Below are 22,065 nucleotides of genomic sequence, written 5' to 3' on the forward strand. Positions count from 1 at the left end.
ATATGATGGACGATATCGTCCGTCTTGTCCTTGTTGGATAAGACCTCGAATGAGTTAAAAAAACAAACAAACAAATGCGTATAATGGGAATAGCTTCATTTCCCAGCGTTTACACATCCCTCGTTTACCAGCTCCCGTGGCATAGTGGTTAGGGTGGCCGCTTTCCACGCTGAGACTGGGAGGTGGCACGGGTTCGAATCCTCTCACCGGCTGTGCTGTCTGAGGTTTTCCCTGGGTTTTCCGAAGACTTTACAGACGAATGTCGGCACAGTTCCCCTTGAAGTCGGCCCAGGACGCATACTAACCCCTCTGTCCCCCACTCCTTCCTGCTGTCCTCTCTCCATCTGTCCACGTCTGTACGCCGCTCATAGCCACAGTTGCTTCACGGGGCTAACACCGAATTAAAAAAAAAACATCCCTCGTTTGCATACGCTCGCAGTTTCCTTTCTGTGGTTGTTATACTTTTGTACGATTTCGTCTATACCAGGGGTATCGGGGTTCGACACAACAACAGAACAAAGCTACCCTCTCTCTATATAAATAAAATACATAATACCAGATTTTCCGGCATTGTCTTTACACTTGTCCTGCGTAGTCCCTGTCCATGTTAGCCAGCTCACGCTGGCCGCACTTCTTGGCCCTGTGCCTCAGCACCAACAGTGGGCCGTCACAACTGCTTTACTGCACTTTCTGAAGTGCAGTGGCCTGGCCTCTAAGCTCTGAGCTGCGCGCTCCAGGAGCCTCACCTTCGTTTTCGTTCTTCTTTTTTTTTTTCTCTTTCTTCTTTCTTCGTTGCTATTTTTTTTCCCTTTTCCCTTCTTTCTTTTCGTTTTTGTTTTCCCTCCTTTTTACGGAGACTCACCTTTTCCTATTCGTCCTTTCCTTTCTATTTATTCTTCGTTTTCTTTTGATTTTTTTTTTAATGGAATAGCATGCCGACCTTGGTCTGGCAGACCTTTCCATTCAATAAATATATATCCCCCCCCCCCCCCGGAACATATGACCAGTTGTGGCTTATGAGTCTCAACAAGTTACGACTGGTCTTTGCGTGCACTGTGCTAAACTACCACCGTCACGGTAGTAGTTTACCAATGGTAGAATTAAGATGAGCCCATCTTAATTCTCACACTAAGTTGAATGGTGACGCACTAAAAAATAGAGACCGAACAGTTGTGTACAAAACCCCTTGTATTTTATTTCTATGGGTAATTTCATTTGATTTCACGTGTTTTCTTTAAAGACCCTTCTTATATAAATATTGCGGTAGCAAACTCGGAGCCGCCCATTGTCAATAATGTCAGCTTATCGATTTCTCTTTCTTTTTCCAAGTTGAAACAGCGAACAGCACTATACAGTGTGTAAATATGAGATTTATGAGATATGAGATGCAGAGAAATGTGATGAGATATGAGGTACAGATAAATTTCAGTGCTCCTGAACACTGCCATAATATATCTTGCGATCATAATGACAATCATAATGATAATTTTCAAGAACTAGGTATTTTTCTTGAATCGTCATGTTTCTAGTACCCGATTTGTTAAGGCGGCTAATTTATTTCTCTTGGCGCAGACCGTCCGGATCCACGGCGACTACACGGCTCCTGTTTTCTGTAGTATTTTTATTTAATGGTGTATTGGGGGGGGGGGATTTTATTGTAATTACCGTCATTTCTTTCTGTGTCGCCCTCGAAGATGTGGAAGGTCAATGCGGACGGAAGTCCGCATTGACCTGGACGGAGGTCGCACAAGATGGCAATTGATGTTCTGAGGTTGCTGATGTTCACCAATACGGAGGTGTTGGATGAAGGGACCTACGAGGGAAAAAATCATATCGGTCCCGACAAATCAAAGCCGGATATGCACGCAGACCATACAGAGAACACCCGGATGAGCGCAGGTTGTTCCCACATGCAAAGCAATGTTAGCATCATTACGAAAGCAACCTGTTACTTTCCCCCCACTTGAAGAATAATGTGGAACAACATTGTGGCTCACTTGATCCTTCGCTCTATTTCGTCTGCGAGATGTCTTGGGAATCCCCACAGCATACCTGACCTACATTCGACGGTTCCTCGATCGCTCGTTTCGTTTTTTCTGGCTGTGAAGCGTTTGCTATTACTGTAGCTCTCGCGAAACTCCCTGGCCGACAACCGGTTTGTGGGGCCTTCTTCTGTCTGACCGCGAACAAGATAGATGCGCATAGTATGTGCACACCTGTTGCTGTCGGACACCTTTGCAATGTCGTAAACTGCCTCGGCTAAAGCGGGATCATCCCCAAAAGACATAATATATGCCAATACGCCGCAACTGTTACTTCTTTTATGCGGTAATGTAACGTAGCCAGAAGTCAAAAATGTCTACCTGTGTATGTGTAATTTTAAAATTCAATGAACTAACGTCCATGACTACAAGTACCAGGGAAAATTACGTCAGGTAACGAATGTCGAATCGTTGTACGTTGGCGCCAAAAAGTGTGCTTCCTAATGGTACTCCCATTCACCAAGGAGCACAACGCACTGAAATTGGAAGCACATACGGGTGGAGAAGTACTTTAACCTAATCAAGTTTATTTTCCTGTTCACCCGGAGCTGCCGCAAACAACAACAACAAATAAATCATGACTATGACCTGAGCTACCTGGTGCACCTCTGCAATTTAACTTTCAGTACACTGGACTAATCGATTATTTGTTATTTGCAAAGATTGCACTTGACAAGAATTGAAAAAGCTACTGATTCCATGATTGCTTAAGTCGCGAATCCGCCCCTCGGAGGAAGAACAAAAAATAAATAAATAAAATTCTGGAAGACAGGCCGGACGAGCGTAATACAGGGTGTCCCACCTACACATATGGAACCAACTGTACGTGCTTGGCAGTTGCGTGATCTATCCAAAAATAATTTTTTCATCGCCCCTTGTCTCAATTAATTAGCGGTAATTAATTTTTAACTTTTTAATTATCGGTTTTAGTTCTCAGGTGTCAATGAGGAAGTTGTAGTACATGTCGAACTGAAGTGTTTCGATGTTGCTACGGCTTGTGGTTTCGTTTTTTCCCGGTTTTAAAAATTGGTTTCAGAAGCTGCACGCACCACAGCGCGCTCCCCATAATTCGACGCCCGCGCGCGACGATTGCAGTGCGCTCTGATAGATGTGCCGCGTGAAACAGGTGAAATATCTTCCTCTTGTGTGACGTGGCCCAAGGATGGTCTCCAAGCGCTAATCTCAAGGTCAATGTACGCCGGAGGGCGCTGGAATCGTCTCGCGCGGGTGCCGGATTGTGGACAGCGATCTGCGGTCCGCCCGGCATCTGAAACCAACTTTTAAACCCGGGAGAAAACGAAACCACAAGCCATAGCGACCTCGAACCACTTCAGTTGTCTTTTTTGACATGTACTACAACTTCCTCTTTGACATCTGAGAGCTAAAACCGATAATTAAAAAGTTAGAAAATTAATTACCGCTAATTAATTGACAAGGGGCGATGAAAAAAATATTTTTGGATAGACCACACAACTGCCAAGCACGTACAGTTGGTTCCATTTGTGTAAAGCACTCAGTTTTTTTCTTTAGCCCTGGCCCTTTTTCGGTGGGACACCCTGCATATCTCGAACCTTCATAATCGCAATGTACGTCGCTGCGTCAAATATGTGCCTTGGATATTGCGTTAGCGGATTTGTGTTTATCCATTTGAAATTATAGTGTTTCGAAAATCTCAGTCCTTTACATGCCTATACCCGTGGGCCGGAGACTACCAATGGCAGTTGAAGAAAAGGCCTTTTCTTTAACTGCCATCATTCAACTGTATTTCCTGTTTACAGTATATTGGAACACAAATAAGAGAGGATTCTTCCAACAGATTGGCGCACGCGTTTTAAAGGAGCGGTGAGGTGACATTTAACGTGGCTCCAAACACATCTGTCAAATTGTCTATCAGGAGCCACCATGCAAAATAGTTCGATCTACGGTGTATTATAGCTGCGCAGTCAAATTAACAAAAACATCAATAAGAGTGAAAAGCAAATCTAACTGGTGACACATGATGAAAATAATTAAACCCCGAGACAAGGAACACGGGAACTACCGGAAAACAGTCGGATAAATACACAATCCTGAGTTGTCTACGTGGTATGGAGTAGTCGGCTTCCACGTTGGTGCTGCCAATTTTCTCCCATTTTTTCTTTTACACTCACTCATTCCCCGAGTCCCCGATACGATCTTTTCACGAGTGGAGGATTTAAAGGGCCTCGCGCGCATTCCGTGGAGAGAGAGAGAGAGAGAAATACATGATGACGATGATATGGGGATGACTTCCGCTCATTGAGCATTCCGTGGATCACCTGCAGTGCTCGTTGCTTCGAAGGATAATTTTATTCGTTGCAGAACACTCCGTAGGGAAAAACAAAACAAATTCGGTCACGTCAGTGCTCCTTTAAAGCAACGCTTTAATTTTGTAAGCACAGAAAATGCCGTAAAAGTTGTTAATTTCGCGAACTTAGTAATTTGCTTATTCGTTAGGCGAGAGGTTTAAGGAATATTTGGCGAGACATTATTTTCTCGATGCATGTATCATGGAGCTCATCTCCATGATGTTCCCGTGGAATCGATGTCCAGCAGCAGAAATGTCCTCAGAGTGTTTACCACGGTAGTGCTACAATAACGTGCACTCAATGTGACAGTTCGACGTAGTGAAACTCATTCACTGCAAAATTTTCTGTACCTACTTTCCTGTCGTATTTCAATATTTCGCGGGACGTCAGGTTGATGGAAAAAACAACGATCGCGACAACTTTTACTTCCACTTTATCCAGGGATTTGCGCGGGATTGTCATATTGAAAGTTCGGAATTGAGTATGCGGGAGGGGGTGACACCCGTCCCAGCTGAATAGTACATGAGTGTTCGTATGTGTATGGGGGTCGCGTGGCTGAGATGCAGACAAGCTGGTGATTGAAAATCATAATGTAAAAACCCTGAGTGTGGCCGACGAAGGGAGAGACGACAAAGCCGCAGAGCTTCGCGGATGTCTTCAAAGCGGTTTCCTTTCGCCCAAAAAATGTTGAAAGCACATTATGAGGTATACACAGTGCAGAGTTACAATTTGTGCTTGGTACGGCGCTTCGACCGTCACTTGCTTTTTCTGGCAAGACCCTCAAGGAACACTCCCCCTTTCGAATGCCCTTATTGCTCAAAACCGGAACTTTGGTGGTGATAGGACTTCCCCGATACCAATTGTGTTCCGGACAGTTTTCCAGAAAGCCAAACGGTGTGATTCATGCGTAGGCGATATGTAGGAGACTTCTTTCACTCTGCTTCCTCCTGCTAACGAGAGGATATGCTGGATGTGGGCCACCAAAGAAACTTCCCCAACACTCCATTGTCGCTTTCCCGAGAGCTTTTTGTAGGAATTTTCGATGCGCCTTTCTGCTTTCGACCTTCCTGTGCATTCCGACGCTTCCTCCCCATTCCTTTGTGACGCTGATTCCTGGGGCTGACAGGTACGTTATCATTTCGAGAGATGTACACGAAGGAACCACCTTCCCGTCCACCGTACACCTTGGGAACATGCATATAGTGTAATAAGCCTGTCGGCCAAACGCTGGCGATTTTTTTCGATGGGACTCGCGCCGTTTCGCTCTCTAAATTGCGGCCGCACCTTTTCGCAAGACAAATTCAGGGGAAATTTCGAGGATAAGGCCAGTTTTCAAAATTCGAAAGTCAGTGTATTTTTTGTAGTCCTCGCAGTTGGGTGCTGCTTTCAGTACTTTTGTTGTTGTTTTTAACTTCCGCGCAATGGCTTCCAGAAACGTCTTGCCGCAAATTCTGATTAGTTATTAATTTACTCTTGCAGCGTCGCAAAGTCCCGACACTATTTGGCCATGTGAGTGTTACTACAGCGTGAAATCCGAGGATCTGTCACAGGTGAGTGTTAATTTACGCTTTGTCTTCGAGGGGGACCAAAACCCCAGTACGCCACTTACGACAACTTGGTTACAACAACGTCTCTTTCGCCGCTCTGCTCGGCCCAGTCCTGCACAACCAGAGGGCGGTGGACTACCCCATTGCTCTTCCAGTAGACGTGAATCACCACTTTCGTTAAAGCTGCTTACGGGAATGCACCAGGAAGATCAATCTACTCGAATGTGAACCCGTCCCTGTTACGTTCGTGCATCGGCAGGGCAGCGCTGTTCCAGGGACACTGTCGACCAGAGTAGCTTGATGGGCTTGTTGGTACATGACTCGGAGAACAAGGAGCAGTCTAAACAAGGACAACGACACAAGAAGAAACAGGAGCCTCTGTTTGTGTGTCTTCTTGTGTCGTTGTCCTTGTTTAGACTGTTCCTTGTTCTCCGAGCACTGTCGACCCTTTCGTTAAAACCGACGTATGGGGCGAATGCCAGGAAAAAAATAGTCATCAGATAAGCCGCACTGGTGGATAAGCCGCAGAGCGCCCGTGAGAAGAAAAAATCGCGCATAAGCCGCGGCTAATACGCGTGAAATTATGGTACCTCCGCCAGCGGAGAATGTAGTCCGTGCGTTGACTGTGGGTAATGTGGGGCATAATCGGATACCTGGAAAGCCACGAGCTTTCCACCATATGTAGTAGAATGTGCATTTTTGGCCTGAGAACTGAAAGAAAATGTACGAGAGTTGCCGCGCTCCCCAGTCACTTCTGAAAGTCGTCTGCTCACGCCGGCGCACTAGCGCGCGCAAAAGCAGACGATTTCTGTATCCTATTACGGACTATTGTTGCCAACACAGATCGCGGCATGCTCTGCAATCTTTATCAATTAAACTCGACATTGCGCGTCACGGTTATTAAATATAATAACCGTGACGTGCTTTGTCGAGTAAATTTGCAGTATTCCATTTTCAACAAGGGGCAATCGAATGGTACACTTTATGAGAGGGGCAGGGCGTACGAGACCGTCCCTTTAAGTATGTATCTTATGTGCATCAGTAGGGGGACATATTTGGGAGTTTTATTAGAGAGTTTTCGGGAACCGGCTGAGCAGTCCCAGTAGTTCCGCGTACGATCAGTTGGGAGAGCAGGGAGCGACGCGCGTGCGCTTTACTTCGTGGGGATTATCCTTGAAGAAAGAATCATTGTTAATTCATTCATTAATTGTTCTTAGACACTTGAGGCTTTGTGTGTTTGTCCTTTCTTCTGTGTTCCAGCCTCAGAACATCAATTTCCATCGGGATTATCCTTCCCGTGCGGCGGCCTTCCTGGTCGCTTCGAGGACACGATCAGTTCGCTTCCGATCGTTCTCTTTCGGGGACTCCTTAACAATGCTAAAACATGGCCGCCGCCGCCGCGATGGCTTCCATTTATTTGGCAGCAGCCAAGTATTCCTTGGACGGCGTTATGGTTCCCCACAAAATCCCGTTCCTCGGAAACCTCGCGATATTGATATTTCTGGTTCATTGTTAGCCACTCACCATATAAGATATCGGAAAAGACACTGCCATAATTTTAAAGGCTGTTCCACATGGGGATGCTGTAGGGACCTATTTAGAACAGTTCAAACGTTTCATTTCGTAGACTGTACAATTTATCGGTCGAATACACGTGCGGGAGTCAGGGAAGGGTAACGGTAATGGTAACGGAAACAGAAACGGCATATTACCGAAATTGGAGATGGTAACGATAACCAAAAGGGAAACGCACACTACTGTCCTCCATTACCGGAAACGGAAACGAAAATTATCGTCCGGTACTGAATTCGGGTAATGGCTATTACTGATGTGCGATGATATTTCTGTGACTTTTCATTTTCTTTTTGTATTTTAATGACTTCATTCCCTCTACACGACAGCATGGAAACAAAGCGCAATATTGGATATCGAGGGTGAACCACTCGCTTACCTACTCGTGACATTATATACTTACCTCCATGACATCAAGACATGAGACTTACACAAGACTCCACACACTCTACTCCACCATAGCACGAGGATGACAGCATATGATTTCTTTTTCTTTTTGTTTTTACTTCCTTCATTTCACCGTGGCTATGGCAGTATTGTTTACTACTGAGAGCTTTCGCCTATGAATGTGACGTTGGATGAAGGTTACGCATATCTTGGGTTGCTGGACTCTGAGTGACTGAAGATAGAAGACTGACTGAAGACATGTTCCTACACTTTTTTAAAAATGTTGCAGGATGTGTGCATCCCAACAACGTAAAATTACTTGTGTTGTGTGTGCGCATGACACCACAGCAGCACTTGGGCAAAACAGGGTGCAGACAGAGCGCGACGGGCTGTCCTCCCGCAGCTCTGCAACAGCCGTTCCATTACCGGAAACGTAACGGAAACGAAAATATAGGAGTAACGAAAATGAAAACGGAAACGAAAATATGTCCGTTGTCCTTCCCTTGCTGGAGTACGATTATTATTGTTTACTGAAAGAATATTTACAGTGCATTGGAAGAATGTTTTCCTTCGCTTCTTAACAGAAGGTGGGACCACATGTATTGCGGCGATTGTTCCTCTTCGGCTCCCTCGGCACTGTTTGATTCGCCTGGTGCTCCCATATACGCAATGGTCCAAGGAAAATGGCGGACGCCCAAACCACGTGATTTCCAGGAGCCACAGCTAACAGCGGTCAAGATCAGCAGCGCGGGAAAAAAGCTCTGTTCAAGTGCGCAGGCGCAGACCGACCTCCTTTCTCAACATCCTTTCCCTTCTCTCCTCGGGTTTTTCGTCTCTCTTCTCATCCCCCTCCCCCCCAGTCTCAGCTTCGTTTGTTTTTCTTCCGTGCTTGCTGTAGAGTAACGTACGTGTTGTTCCAAAGCAGAGAAACAAAAAGCAATGGCTGATAAAGCAAGTTTATTTGTCCTCGTGAACTGTTCAGAAAAAGTTACAGTACGTTACAGTACATATCTTTTCAAGTCTTGTAACAGTCTTCACTGGAGCTTTAGATGCTTCGACACCGAAGAGCAGTTCAAAAGCCAATCGCAGTTCGCACACCCAGTACGTAAAGGTGTACAGTTTTCGAAAGCAGCTGGGCCAGGTGTGTCGTTGTTGCCAATGGCTGCGGGAGCACTAAACTATAAAATAAAACAATTTATTGATGATGCGTAACTCTGAACGAAAATCACTTATGGATAGGCAATCAGTGTTGATTCCGTATTTGAACGCCAAAGCACACTTGTCACAAACGTTCATAGATCACAGTGAATGAACGGCTGCGACATGCATGAGGGGCAACTATAGCATAACCACACATATAATTTAATTAGCGGCATATCTGAAACTCACAAGTTACGGCAACGCACTGCACTATGAAATGCCTCTAACGTACAGAATGACTCGTAAATGTTGTACGCAATACACTTCACACGATAAACCTGGATTACTTCCTTCGGTAACAAGAAGTAACCAAACTTGTTTTACCGTGTCTTACTTGTCTTGCGGGAGATCGGAAGAAGTGCGACCTCCTCACGATTTCTGCGTGCTTTGGAAGTGCAGGGATTCCCTGTCATGTTTGTCTTTCCACTGTTGTGATGATCAGCTGGATGCGCTATTCCGTTTTCACACTAGCTGTTCGCCACAATCTAAATCTGAAGACTACGTTCGACCGACCGTTCGGATCCTTGCGCCTCAATCAAATGACTCCGGCCTAGTCAGCGCGAAGGAAGACTGACGCCAGTTCTCTGAGACCAATGAGCATCCAAATATTTACACATATATCACACAGCCAATTAGGGATATTTAGATCAGCTGCGCCAGTGGCGACAATGTTTTGGAAGCGGTGCGTTTCACTTTAGAGCCGGCGGCCGATTTGGCTTCTCTTGTGCCATAAAGCACCTCTTCACTCTTGTGCCATAAAGCACCGAAACACCTTCGGCTCCCAAAAACTCTTTTTGGCGCATTGCCACTGGACCATGCACCAACTGACCGATCGACCGTATGCCCTGCACTGGTTCCCGAAAACGCACACCGTGGTATAATAGTTCAGTTATTGTCATCTCGCGTGGAGCATCACATCGGAAAACAACATAAGTTTATATCTTCACTGAAAACTATCGAGCCATACGATTTATAGAAGATGTGTCCCCCGGCTCTACCGCCAGAGATTTTCAGGTTATTAAAATACAGGATTTCTCTAAGTACTTCTTCTGATGTCTTATCTGTCTGTGTGAAAATAGAATCACCTAGTAATTTTATCTCTGTTCAAATTACAGCAAACTGCTACGGGGAAAACAAGAAGATCACACGTTTGCAAAAATTTCGCACTCACGCAATAACTTCGGAAAGCGTCATTGCCTAACAGTATCTCACTGGTTTGTGTGTCTCCCTACAAAGCTCCGCCCACGAACAACGCGATCGCCCCCACGTGGGAGCAGTTGTCCCTAGACCCTAGACTCTGAATGTGGTCCATCATGTACATCACATACGTCACCCGGGAAATAGTCAAATAGCCTCAAAATGCCCTCATGTCAGGTAAAGTTCGCAGTGTGAGATAATCTCTACACAGAAGGTAACTAACCTCATCAACCAGCTGTCAGGACATGGCTTTTCTTGTGGGAGTTCTCGGTCACTGGAACTCCCAGAAGGTCTTTTTTTTTTCTTCAAAATCTGAATTTCTTTAAATTTTCGCTGGTGGATAAATTAAAAAAAAAGACCTAGAACCCCATCCAACTAAGAAGCACACACCGAAGAGACAAGGACTCACTAGTGCAGCCACGAAAATATTTTGGGAGGGGTCCCATGGGAACCTTACATGGGAAGGAGGAGTTTACCCCCATTTTCCCTTTCTCAAATGATGTACAGGGTGTGTGCAGAAAAACATGACCCGCATTTAGGCACATAGCTTGTTGCCTACCTAACTAACGAACTTCCGGTGGCGCACGATGGCGCATTTATGCGTGCGAAATCTGTAGAAAAATTGTGGAAGCCATACCCAGCTTAAAAAATAAACGGAACAACGAAAACGTCGGCTTCCGTGCATCAGAATAGGGCAACATGGTGGACAACAGGGTGTACGTGAAAGGGCAACATGGTGCACGTAGGAGAGTTGTGTTCAAGTACCGCTAGGGGAGCTATCGGTGCATAAATCGAAACGATGTCCCACATGGATGCTAATCGGCAGTGCCCCTAGCGGTGCCTGCACATAACTCTTATGAGACCGAAATACACTACCATGCAGTGTCATCACCGCCCTATTCTAATGCATGGAAGCCCATGTTTTCGCGCTTTGTTTATTTTTTTACATTGAGTATGGCTTCCAGGATTTTTTTGTAGCTTTCGCACGCATAAATACGCCGTCGTGCGCCACCGGAAGTTCCTCGGCTAAGCAGACAACGAGTTACATGTAAAAATGCGGGTCATGTTTTTCTGCACACACCCTGTACTACAGGTATGAACAGGGTGTTGAAACAAACCAAAACCGAAAACAAACAAAAAAAATGTTTGCAAACCGAAATTGAATGAATTTTTTTTTTTTCGGAGCAAAGCCTAGCAGCGGCCTAAATTTTCAGTTCAAGTGGAAAATTGGGGCACCTGGAACTCACCAAAGGCCGAAGGCAGAACACTGATGTATCAGCTTGAAACTGAGCTTACATTCAGATGCCGTCAGTGTGCTTATGTTGACGTTCGGTGTGAACTGTCAGTTTTGTTTTACTGAGCTTAGGATGGACTGTGACCAACTCACCCACGTAACCACCTTGTATCGTATTATCTCAATCATTTTCAAGTTTCCAGGTGGCACTCCTCCAGAGCATTTCTTGAATCTGTCTTACAAAAATTGAATGGAATGACCGCACACAACTTACTTCTTTCAGAGTTTCACTCCTCCTTTTTCTTCAAGGAACCTCCAAATTCGATACAATCTTGTCTTTTTTTTTTCAGAACCACACATGTTGCCAAAACGTTGCCCCAATGTTTTCTTCAAACGTTGCCTAAACATCGCTAATATCCTCTTCAGGCCACATTCTAGTAACATGGTTAGAAAATGTTCTTACAACATTGCTGCAACATGACAACAGCAATATTCCACACAAGGGCAACGTTATGACGACATTTAGGTAATTTTGACAAGAGATTAGCGGAGGTTTTTGCGCGCTATTTATTTCTTCTTTTTTCTGTGTCGGAACACAGATGCAAGCTGACTGCAAGCACTTGTACGCCACTGGCAGCCGACTTGAGCTCCGCAAATCTCCGCTTCGCTTACTAGGGTGGGGCTAGGGGAGACAGCTTTGGTACCCCGTTTGGATATGGAGGTGCTGTCATCAACCAGTAGCCTCTATTTGTGAACAGGATGGAGCATATACTATAATGCAAAGTGTTGGGGCATGCTCATTAACAGTAGCAGGGCGTATAACGTTTCCAATGGTGACCAGGATGCGTCTTTGAAGTTAGTCCTTGCATCTGCAAGAGTCAAGTATATTCAACAACATTTTTGACATTCTTTCCTGTCATAAACTGTGTTTTTAAGTCATGCTTTTGTCTCTAGTGTGATTACCCACTGCTTTTGGTGCTAAATATCCCAATTCACAAGTCTCTCTGGTGCTTTATAAAAATTGATCATGATAGAAAAAAAAGTTCATAGCCTCCCACACTGTTGGATTGCTTCAATCGCAACCACATGCACAAGGTGATCCGAAACCAGTTCAAAGAGAATATCATAGATTACTCTAGATTACTTTAGTCCTTGTACAGCACTGACCTGACTGGCATTGTCATCTGTGCCGGAACTAGTATGAACTGTATTTGTTTTACTCTGGAGCTCCACTATTTTTATCGAACCGGTATGAACCCAGAATGAAAAACGTTTCGGTTCGACATCCTGACTGTTAAAACTGGCAATGCTAAAATACTACAATACTAAAAATACTGTAATGCTACAGACACACTGAATGATACTTGAAATTGAATATTGAAAATTGCTTTGAAACGAAAACAAACTATAGACAAGAATTTTAGCTACGAACCAGCTCCCTCCTTACTCTCGACACGGCACGCCACCTGAAGGCACGGGCAGAATGGGGGCTGTGGGAGAAGCTCGCGGAATGCAAGTTTCCTGTAGGTGCGGTATTGGAGTTGTGGCATTTTCATGCAGCTATCGCTCTCAATGAACAACAGGTATCTATTTGGACTGTACTGCACTGTTGTTGACTGTACAAAGAACTAATGTGAGCAAAATATCCAGTTGAATGAGATTTGTAATGCGAATGAAGGTGTGTACCGGCTGCACAGATTTCTAGCTGCACTTAAAAGGCCGCAACGTTCACATGTTCATGCCCAGTACTGAATGAAACTGTGATGCAATACTTAATAACGGGTTAATCTTGCCCACATCCAGCACACATTTATTTTACGTTACATATTTACATTAAAAATGTTAAGACAGAATGTGTACACAACAGCCAGTGCTTTCACCAATTACGCTTTCCATAATCATTTGTTGTTATTCAAATTTCAAACAAATTTTAATTCAAGGTTCACAACTAAATATACATGGTGTTATTCGCAAACTACGAAATTCCTACTGTGCATAGCATGGACAAGTTTAAGTAAACAATGTCGAAAAATAGAATTATGAAAACCTTGTTTACGTAACGTAGCACAATTATCAAGTAGTTTAGTCTGTGACACACATTAGTGACAACAATCCTTCTCTCTTTGGTTCCGGTGAGCGCATGGTCTGTCTAATGTTGCCCAGTTATGCCAGTCTGTTTGTGTAACCGTTTTCCATCGAAGAGCAATATAAAAAGATCAAAGTATTGGTTTTATGAGCTAACAACTCGTTGTACCATGAAATAATAACATCAATCAGAATTTATGATGCTGCTGATATTACTGTTAGAGAGAGAGCTGTGCTCAACACAGCATAGTTATCATTACTTGACAAGTGAAGGAATGTGTGAATACCAAAACATATCATCAGAGAAACTATCTATTCGGTACTAGCCGCAATTTTATAGTCCCTTGCGCCACACTGCCAAAAAACGTTGCATTAACAACAACAACAATAACAATAAATGAAGAAGTTATAATGACATGTTTCCCCGTAGTAGCCACAGGACCCTACCCCACTTCACAGAGGATAATATGAGAGGATGAGTTATGGTGAACGCGAAGCGACGACAGGTTGGAATTCTGTTTAGAGCTCTTCGAGGAGTCCAGTGGCTTGCATGAAAGCAAAAAGAGATCAAAGAGCCCAGATTGCGTGGGTTTCATCAACAATACACCATATATGCATAAAAAAATAATAACCATGTTCCATGTATGGTTTAACAAACTGGAAACTTCATATGGCCCTTTTGTATCGTGGAAGTTTATTACTGTTTGCTAATTTCAGTTTTTGCTCTATTTCATTTCTAAGCCTTATGAAGTACAGGCATATAGAAAAACACACTTATGCATATCTTTAAAGCCAATGGGGTGCCCGAACAACAAGCACTGTCTCAAGCGCACGCCTTCGCTAATGGACTGAGCCGGAGTGCCCGCATCGTGGTGCTACAGTCAAAGCAAAATGGCGACGCAGTGGGCACGGCAAAAATTCCGGTCTATACACCGCTACGGAGACAAAACTGGGGTGGAGCTGGTGTGGTGCATCAGTTGAAGGGTCCTGCCTTTTGGTGCTTTTGATCTTTCAGTGGTTGGAAGTACTCAGTGCTATTGGCTAACCTTTCCCAATCTTCCCATCAGCACAAAATGCTCGGGATTAGCAAACATTGTTTTAGTGACATTGTGGGAGTTTCGTGGTTAGAAAGATACAATGGGTAGTACGGTGGTTACAATAAAGTTGCTGTTGTGGGGGAAAATGAGTAGAGTGATTGGGTTGTACTACAACCTTTTCTAATAAGCAGGCTCTTAATACTTAATCAAATATTGAATACGGAGCACAAGAAAAAGGCATGCCTTATCTGGTAGAAACAGAGTAAGAGACAAATGCCATGTCAGGGAGTTGTATGGCTGGTCACTACTGAACTAACAACTTTAATAGATATAATTTTTATGCACATGGCACAATCTTCTCCTCATAAGTGGTTTATAAATAGAACCAAACACGTCACTTGTTTTTTCGCAGACAGGTTAGATATCCAAGGTAGTCACAGTAATTACTTCTGAATAGATTTTTTGCCACTGCTTTACCTTACAACTTATTTGCTCCTCCTTACAGGTATGATGTGGCCTCTCTTCCTGCTTGCAGTGGGGGTGCTTGCCCCATCCTGTCACGCACAATGGGACTTCCAACCAGAATTACCCAGCTGCAACAGCACCTGCATTGGCAATGATAACACATCGTTACCAGAAGACTTACTCCATCGATATCGCACCTGTAGCTGTGATGCAGACTGTGCTGCTTATGGTGACTGCTGTTCGGACAACCCCGCCATAAAACAACAACGGCAGATATGGTCCTGCTTCCGCTACAATGAACAGCAAGACGGGATCTTAGTCCAGCAAATTTGCATGTCTGACTGGGAAGGAGATGGCAACATCTTGCGCCAGTGCGAATCTCCTGCAGACCCCGTGACTGACCCACACCTGCAGGCACCAGCTACTAGTTCAGCATCTGGAGTGTCATACAGAAATATTTTCTGTGCCATATGCAACAATGATTATGAGACAGCAAAACCGTGGATTCCAGATATGCAGTGTGATGATGTTTTTATTGCTCCAGATATCAATGAAACATACATAAGAGAGAACTTGGAGCTCCATGCAGGGAAGTGGGGACTTTGGCTGGATGTTGATGACGAACGTGATTTTTATACATGTGATCTAAAGTACAAGGCACCGAAAGTGAATGCATCATACAATTGTGTACCAGTTGTAGACACTTGTGATCCTTCTTGGAGTGGTTCAGAAACTGAAGTGCAGTGCAAATCACACACAATTAAAGTGCATAGTGATGGGATCACATATCGTAACAACCACTGTGCCATCTGCAACAACGTAACATATCCAATAAACTGTGGACCTGCAGGGTCGGGTCTCAAGGGACGCCTCTTCAGCTTCAGCGTGCTCATGGACGTCAACCCAAAGAGTGGAAACATTGTCGGGAAAGTTGAATTGTGTGGTGAGACCGAGGTGTACGATCCATTCTACAAGAAGTGCAGGAACATTGTCTGTGGCACACCTGGATATGTGCTAGAAGGAAAACATTGTGTGCTACATGACGAAAGTCGTCTGCGAACATTTTTACGCAGTGGGGCATACGATGACTCAGGTGGAAGGGTTGTGATGTCCGATGAGTTCCTCAACTGCACTCACACTCACCTAGAGCAGGATGAGTATATGCTGCGACCGAGTGGTCATATGTATGCATTACGGTATGACAAAGACTTTAAACCACAAGACTTTCACATTCAGACAGATAACCGAGCCATGGTGTGTGCATTCTTTATTAACACTTCCAATGAGATAACAAAGTTTTCACCTTACATGGGTTACGCATCTGCAATTGGCCTGGGCATCTCCATCTCCTGCCTTGTCGTCCATCTCTTTATCTTTGCAGTTGTGCCCGAAGTGCGTAACTTGTCGGGAAAAAACTTGGCCCACTTGTCTGTTGCCCTGTTAGCAGCCTACATTTCTTTCATCATGGGTCAGCTGACTCACTTGAGATTTGTCCCCTGTCGAGCCCTTGCTATCATAGCATATTACTTCTTCACGGCGTCCTTCTTCTGGACCAATGCTATGGCATACGACGTATGGCGTACACTACGTGCTGCCACGAGGGAGCTGCGCGTTGGAAGTGGCTCCCAGTGGAAGCGGCATCTGGTGTATATGTTTTACTCATGGAGCATTCCTGCCATCATCATTGGAACAGCCGTGTTCTTTGATGAGCCCTCAAATGGATTCCCCCGTGAGTACAGACCTGCATTCGGGAGGCACAGTTGCTGGTTTGGCCAGCGCAAGGCATTGCTTGTATTCTTTGCTGGTCCCGCCGCAGTGGTGACTATTGTCAACATGATCCTCTTTGTGTCAACAGCCATAATGATTATTGGGTCAACTAAGTCAGCAAGCAAGAACTCCAGTGGCACGGCACGACGAAACTTTGGGCTATACTTTCGTCTGTCTGTCATGATGGGATTGTCGTGGTCATTTGGACTTGCTGCAGGCTATCTAGATTTGGATGTTCTCTGGTACCTCTTCATTATATTCAACACTCTTGAAGGTCTTTTCATCTTCATAGCGTTCTCGTGTACAAGCAAAGTTGGTGGATACCTTCAGGATAGCATCCTCACCTGCTTCAAGATGAAACCAGAACGGAATGCAACTCTTAGCTCAGGGTCTGGATACAATTCTCAAAGTACAGGATCTACACAGTTGTCTCGCAGAAGTACACCGCGAAATTCAACGAATTACAAACGAACTGCACCATACTTGGCACCAGGCAAAAGAGGCATAGCCAGCTTGGATATGCATTAAAGCAAGTTTCCCTTTATTCCAATGTCAGCTTGAGGTAAATGTGCTAGTGGCAATGCTGGACTTTTTTTACATCACCAAAGTGCCAACTTGCACCACGTGCAGTTGGAAGTTTCAAGACTCTAATCATTTTTGCCAACATTGTTGTTTGTGTCACATTCCCACCTGATTCACTTTGGCTCTTTTAGAATTTGTGTGAATAGAGTGTAAATTTTAAGTTTTATTGTAATGGCTTCAGAGTCATCGAATCAGCATTGTGTTCCAAGTAAGCAGTGTCCATGCAAATCAAGGTAATGTGACAAGATCTCTCACTCAGACATTTCAAACCTTCACACTCTTAGCCATTGTCACCTCACTTTCTGGCTTTGTCAGAAGTCATTATAGAACAATACTGTAAATACATATTGTAAAAATGCATTTCAGATTGTAAATAAAATTGTAAATACTGTTTGTGCAAAATTCTGCATTTATAAAAGTGTGTAGTTGACTTGTGCAACAAAGCAAGTATTTGGTATCAATAATATTCTGTTTTAGCTACCTTAAATTTGCAAGTGCTATCAGTACAAAATATAATGCCCTTTATTAGTTGTGGAACAGTAGGCTTGTCAGCCTTCTCCAGCTGGTGCTTCCTTGCAACATCCTTGTATATTCCATTTTAGAGAGTATTACTGCCAGAGCAGAAATTACACCACTTAGCAAAAGGACATATGACTTCTAATAAGCTAGATTTCACCAGTTTATGTAAAATAGGGTGATGTATGTTATGTCATTATGATGTAGGGTTATGTCTCTGATCAAAAACACAACACCCTTCAGGCTTATCTGTAGGCTTGTTAAGCTGTAGCAAAGTGTACAATCCTGGCTGGCTCATGTAACATTTGTTTTATGTTAAAGTACAAATTCTGTCCATAAGTTACATTTCAGTATGCAGGGGCCACATATTACCCGATTTTAAAGTAGTACAAAGGGCCATTCAAAACATTTTAAGTTTAAAACGCCTAATGAACGCATGTGCGGCACATTGCCAAATGGCACAAAAGGTTTTGATATATGAATCCCCCCCCCCCCTCCCCACACACAAAATGATGATGATGATGTACACATGATCGATGATGGTGTCAGCACTTTCCCGTTCAGTAGTCCGCGCTTGACTTTTTCTTTTTGGCGGCGCGGCCAAGTGAGGATTGGGGGGGAGGGAGAGAGACGGCACTAAATCGCGAAGCAGGGGCGTCATGCAAAGGCTGGTAGCCAATCGCAGGAGCGTTCCGCAGATGAGTGGGCGGTCCCAATTCTAGGACATAAGTTGTCACTAACCATAGAGGAATAGACAAGTTCAGAAAATCCCAGAGTGCTTAGCGTCGCTTTGAACTGTGGGAGTTTACTAATACGAAAGAAATGGGTGGCCTCCAAACTGTTCCGGTTTCTCCCCTACCGTTCCATTGTCCACGACGTGTCAAGGTCAGCGAAAGGAAATGTGAAGGATTATTCTTCGTTACCCCGCTTAGCAAGCGCCCAGGATGCAATGCGTGCGCAAAGAGCACTGGGATTTTCTGAACTCGTCTATTTCCACGAGTGCATGCCTTTTCGCTATGTTCGATGTCGAATTTGTCAGCTATTCAAGTGAAAGCCACTGGTGCTCCAGTGAAAGGTCAAATGACCTGGAATATGTGAAAAAAAAAAAAACTTTTTCAGCCATCTTTCGTGATGAAAACTGCGAAGAATGCGTAAGTTAATGAGTCTGTTAGGATGGCGAAAACTGCCAGGGTATCTGCGGGTACAGTATTTACTCGCATAATTTGCGCACCCCAACTTTGTCAATAAAAAAGTAGTGAAAATAACAGTTCGCGTAATTTGCGCACTCTACACGTGCACGACATCATCGCGTTATCCCGCGACCGGTATTTATTTAAGGCATAAGGGCCCCCGTGACGTGACAGCGTCACGGGGCATATGCTGCTCCTTCTTTCGAACAGGGTGGGAGATCCTCACCACAAATTCCCTACATCATGTTGCGCTATGCAACCAATGACTCTCCCATTGGTGGCGGAGACAAGATCAATGGGATTACATGGCACGAAACCTTACCTCTGTTTTGACCTTTTTACTCCCCTCGAAACAATAAACTGCGAAGCTGTCGACCGGAACACGTGGAGGGAACGTATCAGGAGAAAAACTTCTGGCAACATTACGCGTCAGCATTTCTCAAGACGGTTTTAGGAGCGTGGAAAGCACGTGCTTTCGAATTATCTCGCAAATTTCGGCAGCATTTGTTAAAAACGAACAGAGAAGATCGTTACGACCAACCTGATTCACTGACAGTAATGGAAAATGAACAGTCACTGTCTATTTTCTTGCCAAAATTTTTATTTTGGTGTAACTCTTTTGATACGAATGTCTTCCGCTACCCCGTGAGCTTCGTATCATCGAGATTCTACTGTATTATTCACCTGAAGGCCCATCTTTTAACAGATTTTGCACACGTTTAATCCCAACTTTTGCGTCATTTTTCCGTAAGAAAAGTGCGCAAATTAATCGAGTAAATACGGTATATGCCCATACCCACGCTCACCTCTGGTGATTTAGACGATTGAGCTCTTGAAGGGCATTAATAGATCCAACCTGAAATCGTTAGGGAAAACACACTGCTTATTTGACTTTCTAGCAACTACTTTGAGATTATGATTGAAGCGAACCACTTTATATTTTCTCTCAGTCTGTCGACTGATCCGAAAAGGCCAGAGACAAGCCTATGGGGATCTGACGGTCCCAATAAACACCTCAACAAGGTACTGTAATTCAATTCTTACAACAGACAATATCCTATGGTTGCAAGGTTTTTTTTATAGCATCCAAGAACAAGACTTTACAGTTTTGGGCGGCAAGTGAAAAAGATGCGGATGCCCTAACAAGAACAGGGTTGAAGGTGACAAGGGAGATCTGTGCTTCTGGGAGCCTGCATAAGTAGAGCATTCAGGTGAAAGCCTTCCTTTCCACTTCTACTCCCCCATGATCATACATTCATCTTGAAAAACAACGACGATGACGATGATTCAGGTTTTAATGGCGTATAGCAACCCCGGCCATAATGTGCCAAAACGGTGGTGGAAAATGTAATTGTGGTACAATAAAACATTCAACTGTGTTTCAGACTGTGTCATGTTCATCAAATTCTTCCCTAATCTGAAGATTTCAAGTGTAGAAGTTTTTTGCCTCCAGCTCCAGAGTTTAGAGGTTTCTAGAAGCAGGGCTGGTGAGAGAAATTATGGAGATGAGTCCTGGCACCCCTCGTCACGTCTCCTGGTGCTGGTGGTGGGTCGGGAGGGGCGCCATCCCTGGCTGACCCCCTCCCTCTCGCCGACCCTGTCGAGAAGGTGTGCAGATCAAAGACGTAAATTGCACACAACTAAGCCTCACCAAAACCCAAGCAATGTAGAACAAAACAAAAAGGGCACAATTAGAGAGGGTGTCTTTCAGATTGTAGCAGCAGCGTCATCTTCATCACCATGCAGCACCGCCATATCGGTTTTTATCGCCATTGTTACGTCTTAGCATCTTTGGTAGCGTGACACCAACGAAAGAAATGGGGAACCGACTCAGGGAGCAAAGTATAACGAAAGTGATTATTTCATTATGTACAAAAGGTATACAAGTGGCGGCCGTCCAGCAGCATGGATAGTAGGGGAAGACGAAGATGGTCCGATGGCCTCCGCTTTTGTAGACCGCATTGGGGCCACGTCCTTGTCGGATTCCACGTACGAGTCCTATTTTGGTGGCCGGAGTCCGTGGGAAAGGCGTTGCTCACGACGGAGAGAACAAATCCCTCAGAAGGGACAGTAGGGGAAGTTGAGTGCTTGCTTCCCGCAATGTGTGTCTGGTTTGGTCGTCCAGCCTTGGCGCTCGAAATTATCTTCCGCTTCCAATCTGTCTACGTGGTCATCTGTTTTGCATGCGATCGTAACAGCTCCTCCGCCGGTGGGGATGATCTTGGAAGGGAAGGGACCCACGTGGCTTCCCTGAAGAGATCTAGGTGTCTCGTAGACGTGCGATGTCTCCATGCGCAGCTAACACCAGCATTGTTGAAGAGTGACGACACGGGCACTTCGCACACTGCGCTGTGGTCCCTGGTTCCTATGGTTTCACACATCAGTTCCCTGGCTCAGACTTTTCATAACAAAGCAGGTTGCACTTTTCATTTCAAACAACAAACACTGGCTTGGCCGAATACCCAGCCAAGAACAACACCCAAGCGAGCGCCAGTCCCTTTCAACACACACCAAGTGAAAATATCGGTAAAGTATAACAGACGAGGTTACTACAACATTGCCACGAATCATCATCGCGAAACTTCCAGGGCAGGCACGAAACGGTACATCTCATCCCGGCGCATGCTGAAGAAAAAGCAAGAAGCTTCCAGACACATCGTCTGCTCTCTGGCAAACGCACGTGCTGTTTCTAGACTTTTCGGCGCGATGCTTAAATGCTTGTGCGCTCCAAGCTGGAGCATTCATTCTTTGGACTCAGTTGTGTTCAGAGAGCTATCACTCTTGTGTTTTGCTACCAAGTAGTCTAATAAACCGTTCGCTGTTTATTCGACGACTCGACGACCCATTTCGCTTCGTGACATTTCTGGTGAGGTGCAGGGCAATCTCTGCTCAACGGCCTGGAAGAACAGAAACGACT

At 44.7% G+C, this 22,065-nt stretch overlaps 1 protein-coding gene across 2 annotated transcripts in view; it reads left to right on the top strand.

Moving 5' to 3' along the window:
- Positions 1 to 17,835, top strand: part of LOC135391469 (uncharacterized) — a 36,741-nt gene extending 18,906 nt beyond the window's left edge. The window contains exons 2-3 of one of the 2 annotated variants that reach the window (XM_064621732.1): positions 5,849 to 5,919; positions 15,134 to 17,835. In XM_064621732.1, the coding sequence (XP_064477802.1) occupies positions 15,136 to 17,388 (2,253 nt within the window). In that variant the 5' untranslated portion in view covers positions 5,849 to 5,919; positions 15,134 to 15,135 and the 3' untranslated portion in view covers positions 17,389 to 17,835. The remainder of the gene's footprint in view (positions 1 to 5,848; positions 5,920 to 15,133) is intronic. The other variant, XM_064621731.1, reaches the window with a different exon arrangement.
- Positions 17,836 to 22,065: the final 4,230 nt, after the last annotated feature.

The sequence above is a fragment of the Ornithodoros turicata genome, chromosome 4 (genome assembly GCF_037126465.1).
Source record: "Ornithodoros turicata isolate Travis chromosome 4, ASM3712646v1, whole genome shotgun sequence".
Lineage (NCBI taxonomy): Eukaryota > Metazoa > Arthropoda > Arachnida > Ixodida > Argasidae > Ornithodoros > Ornithodoros turicata.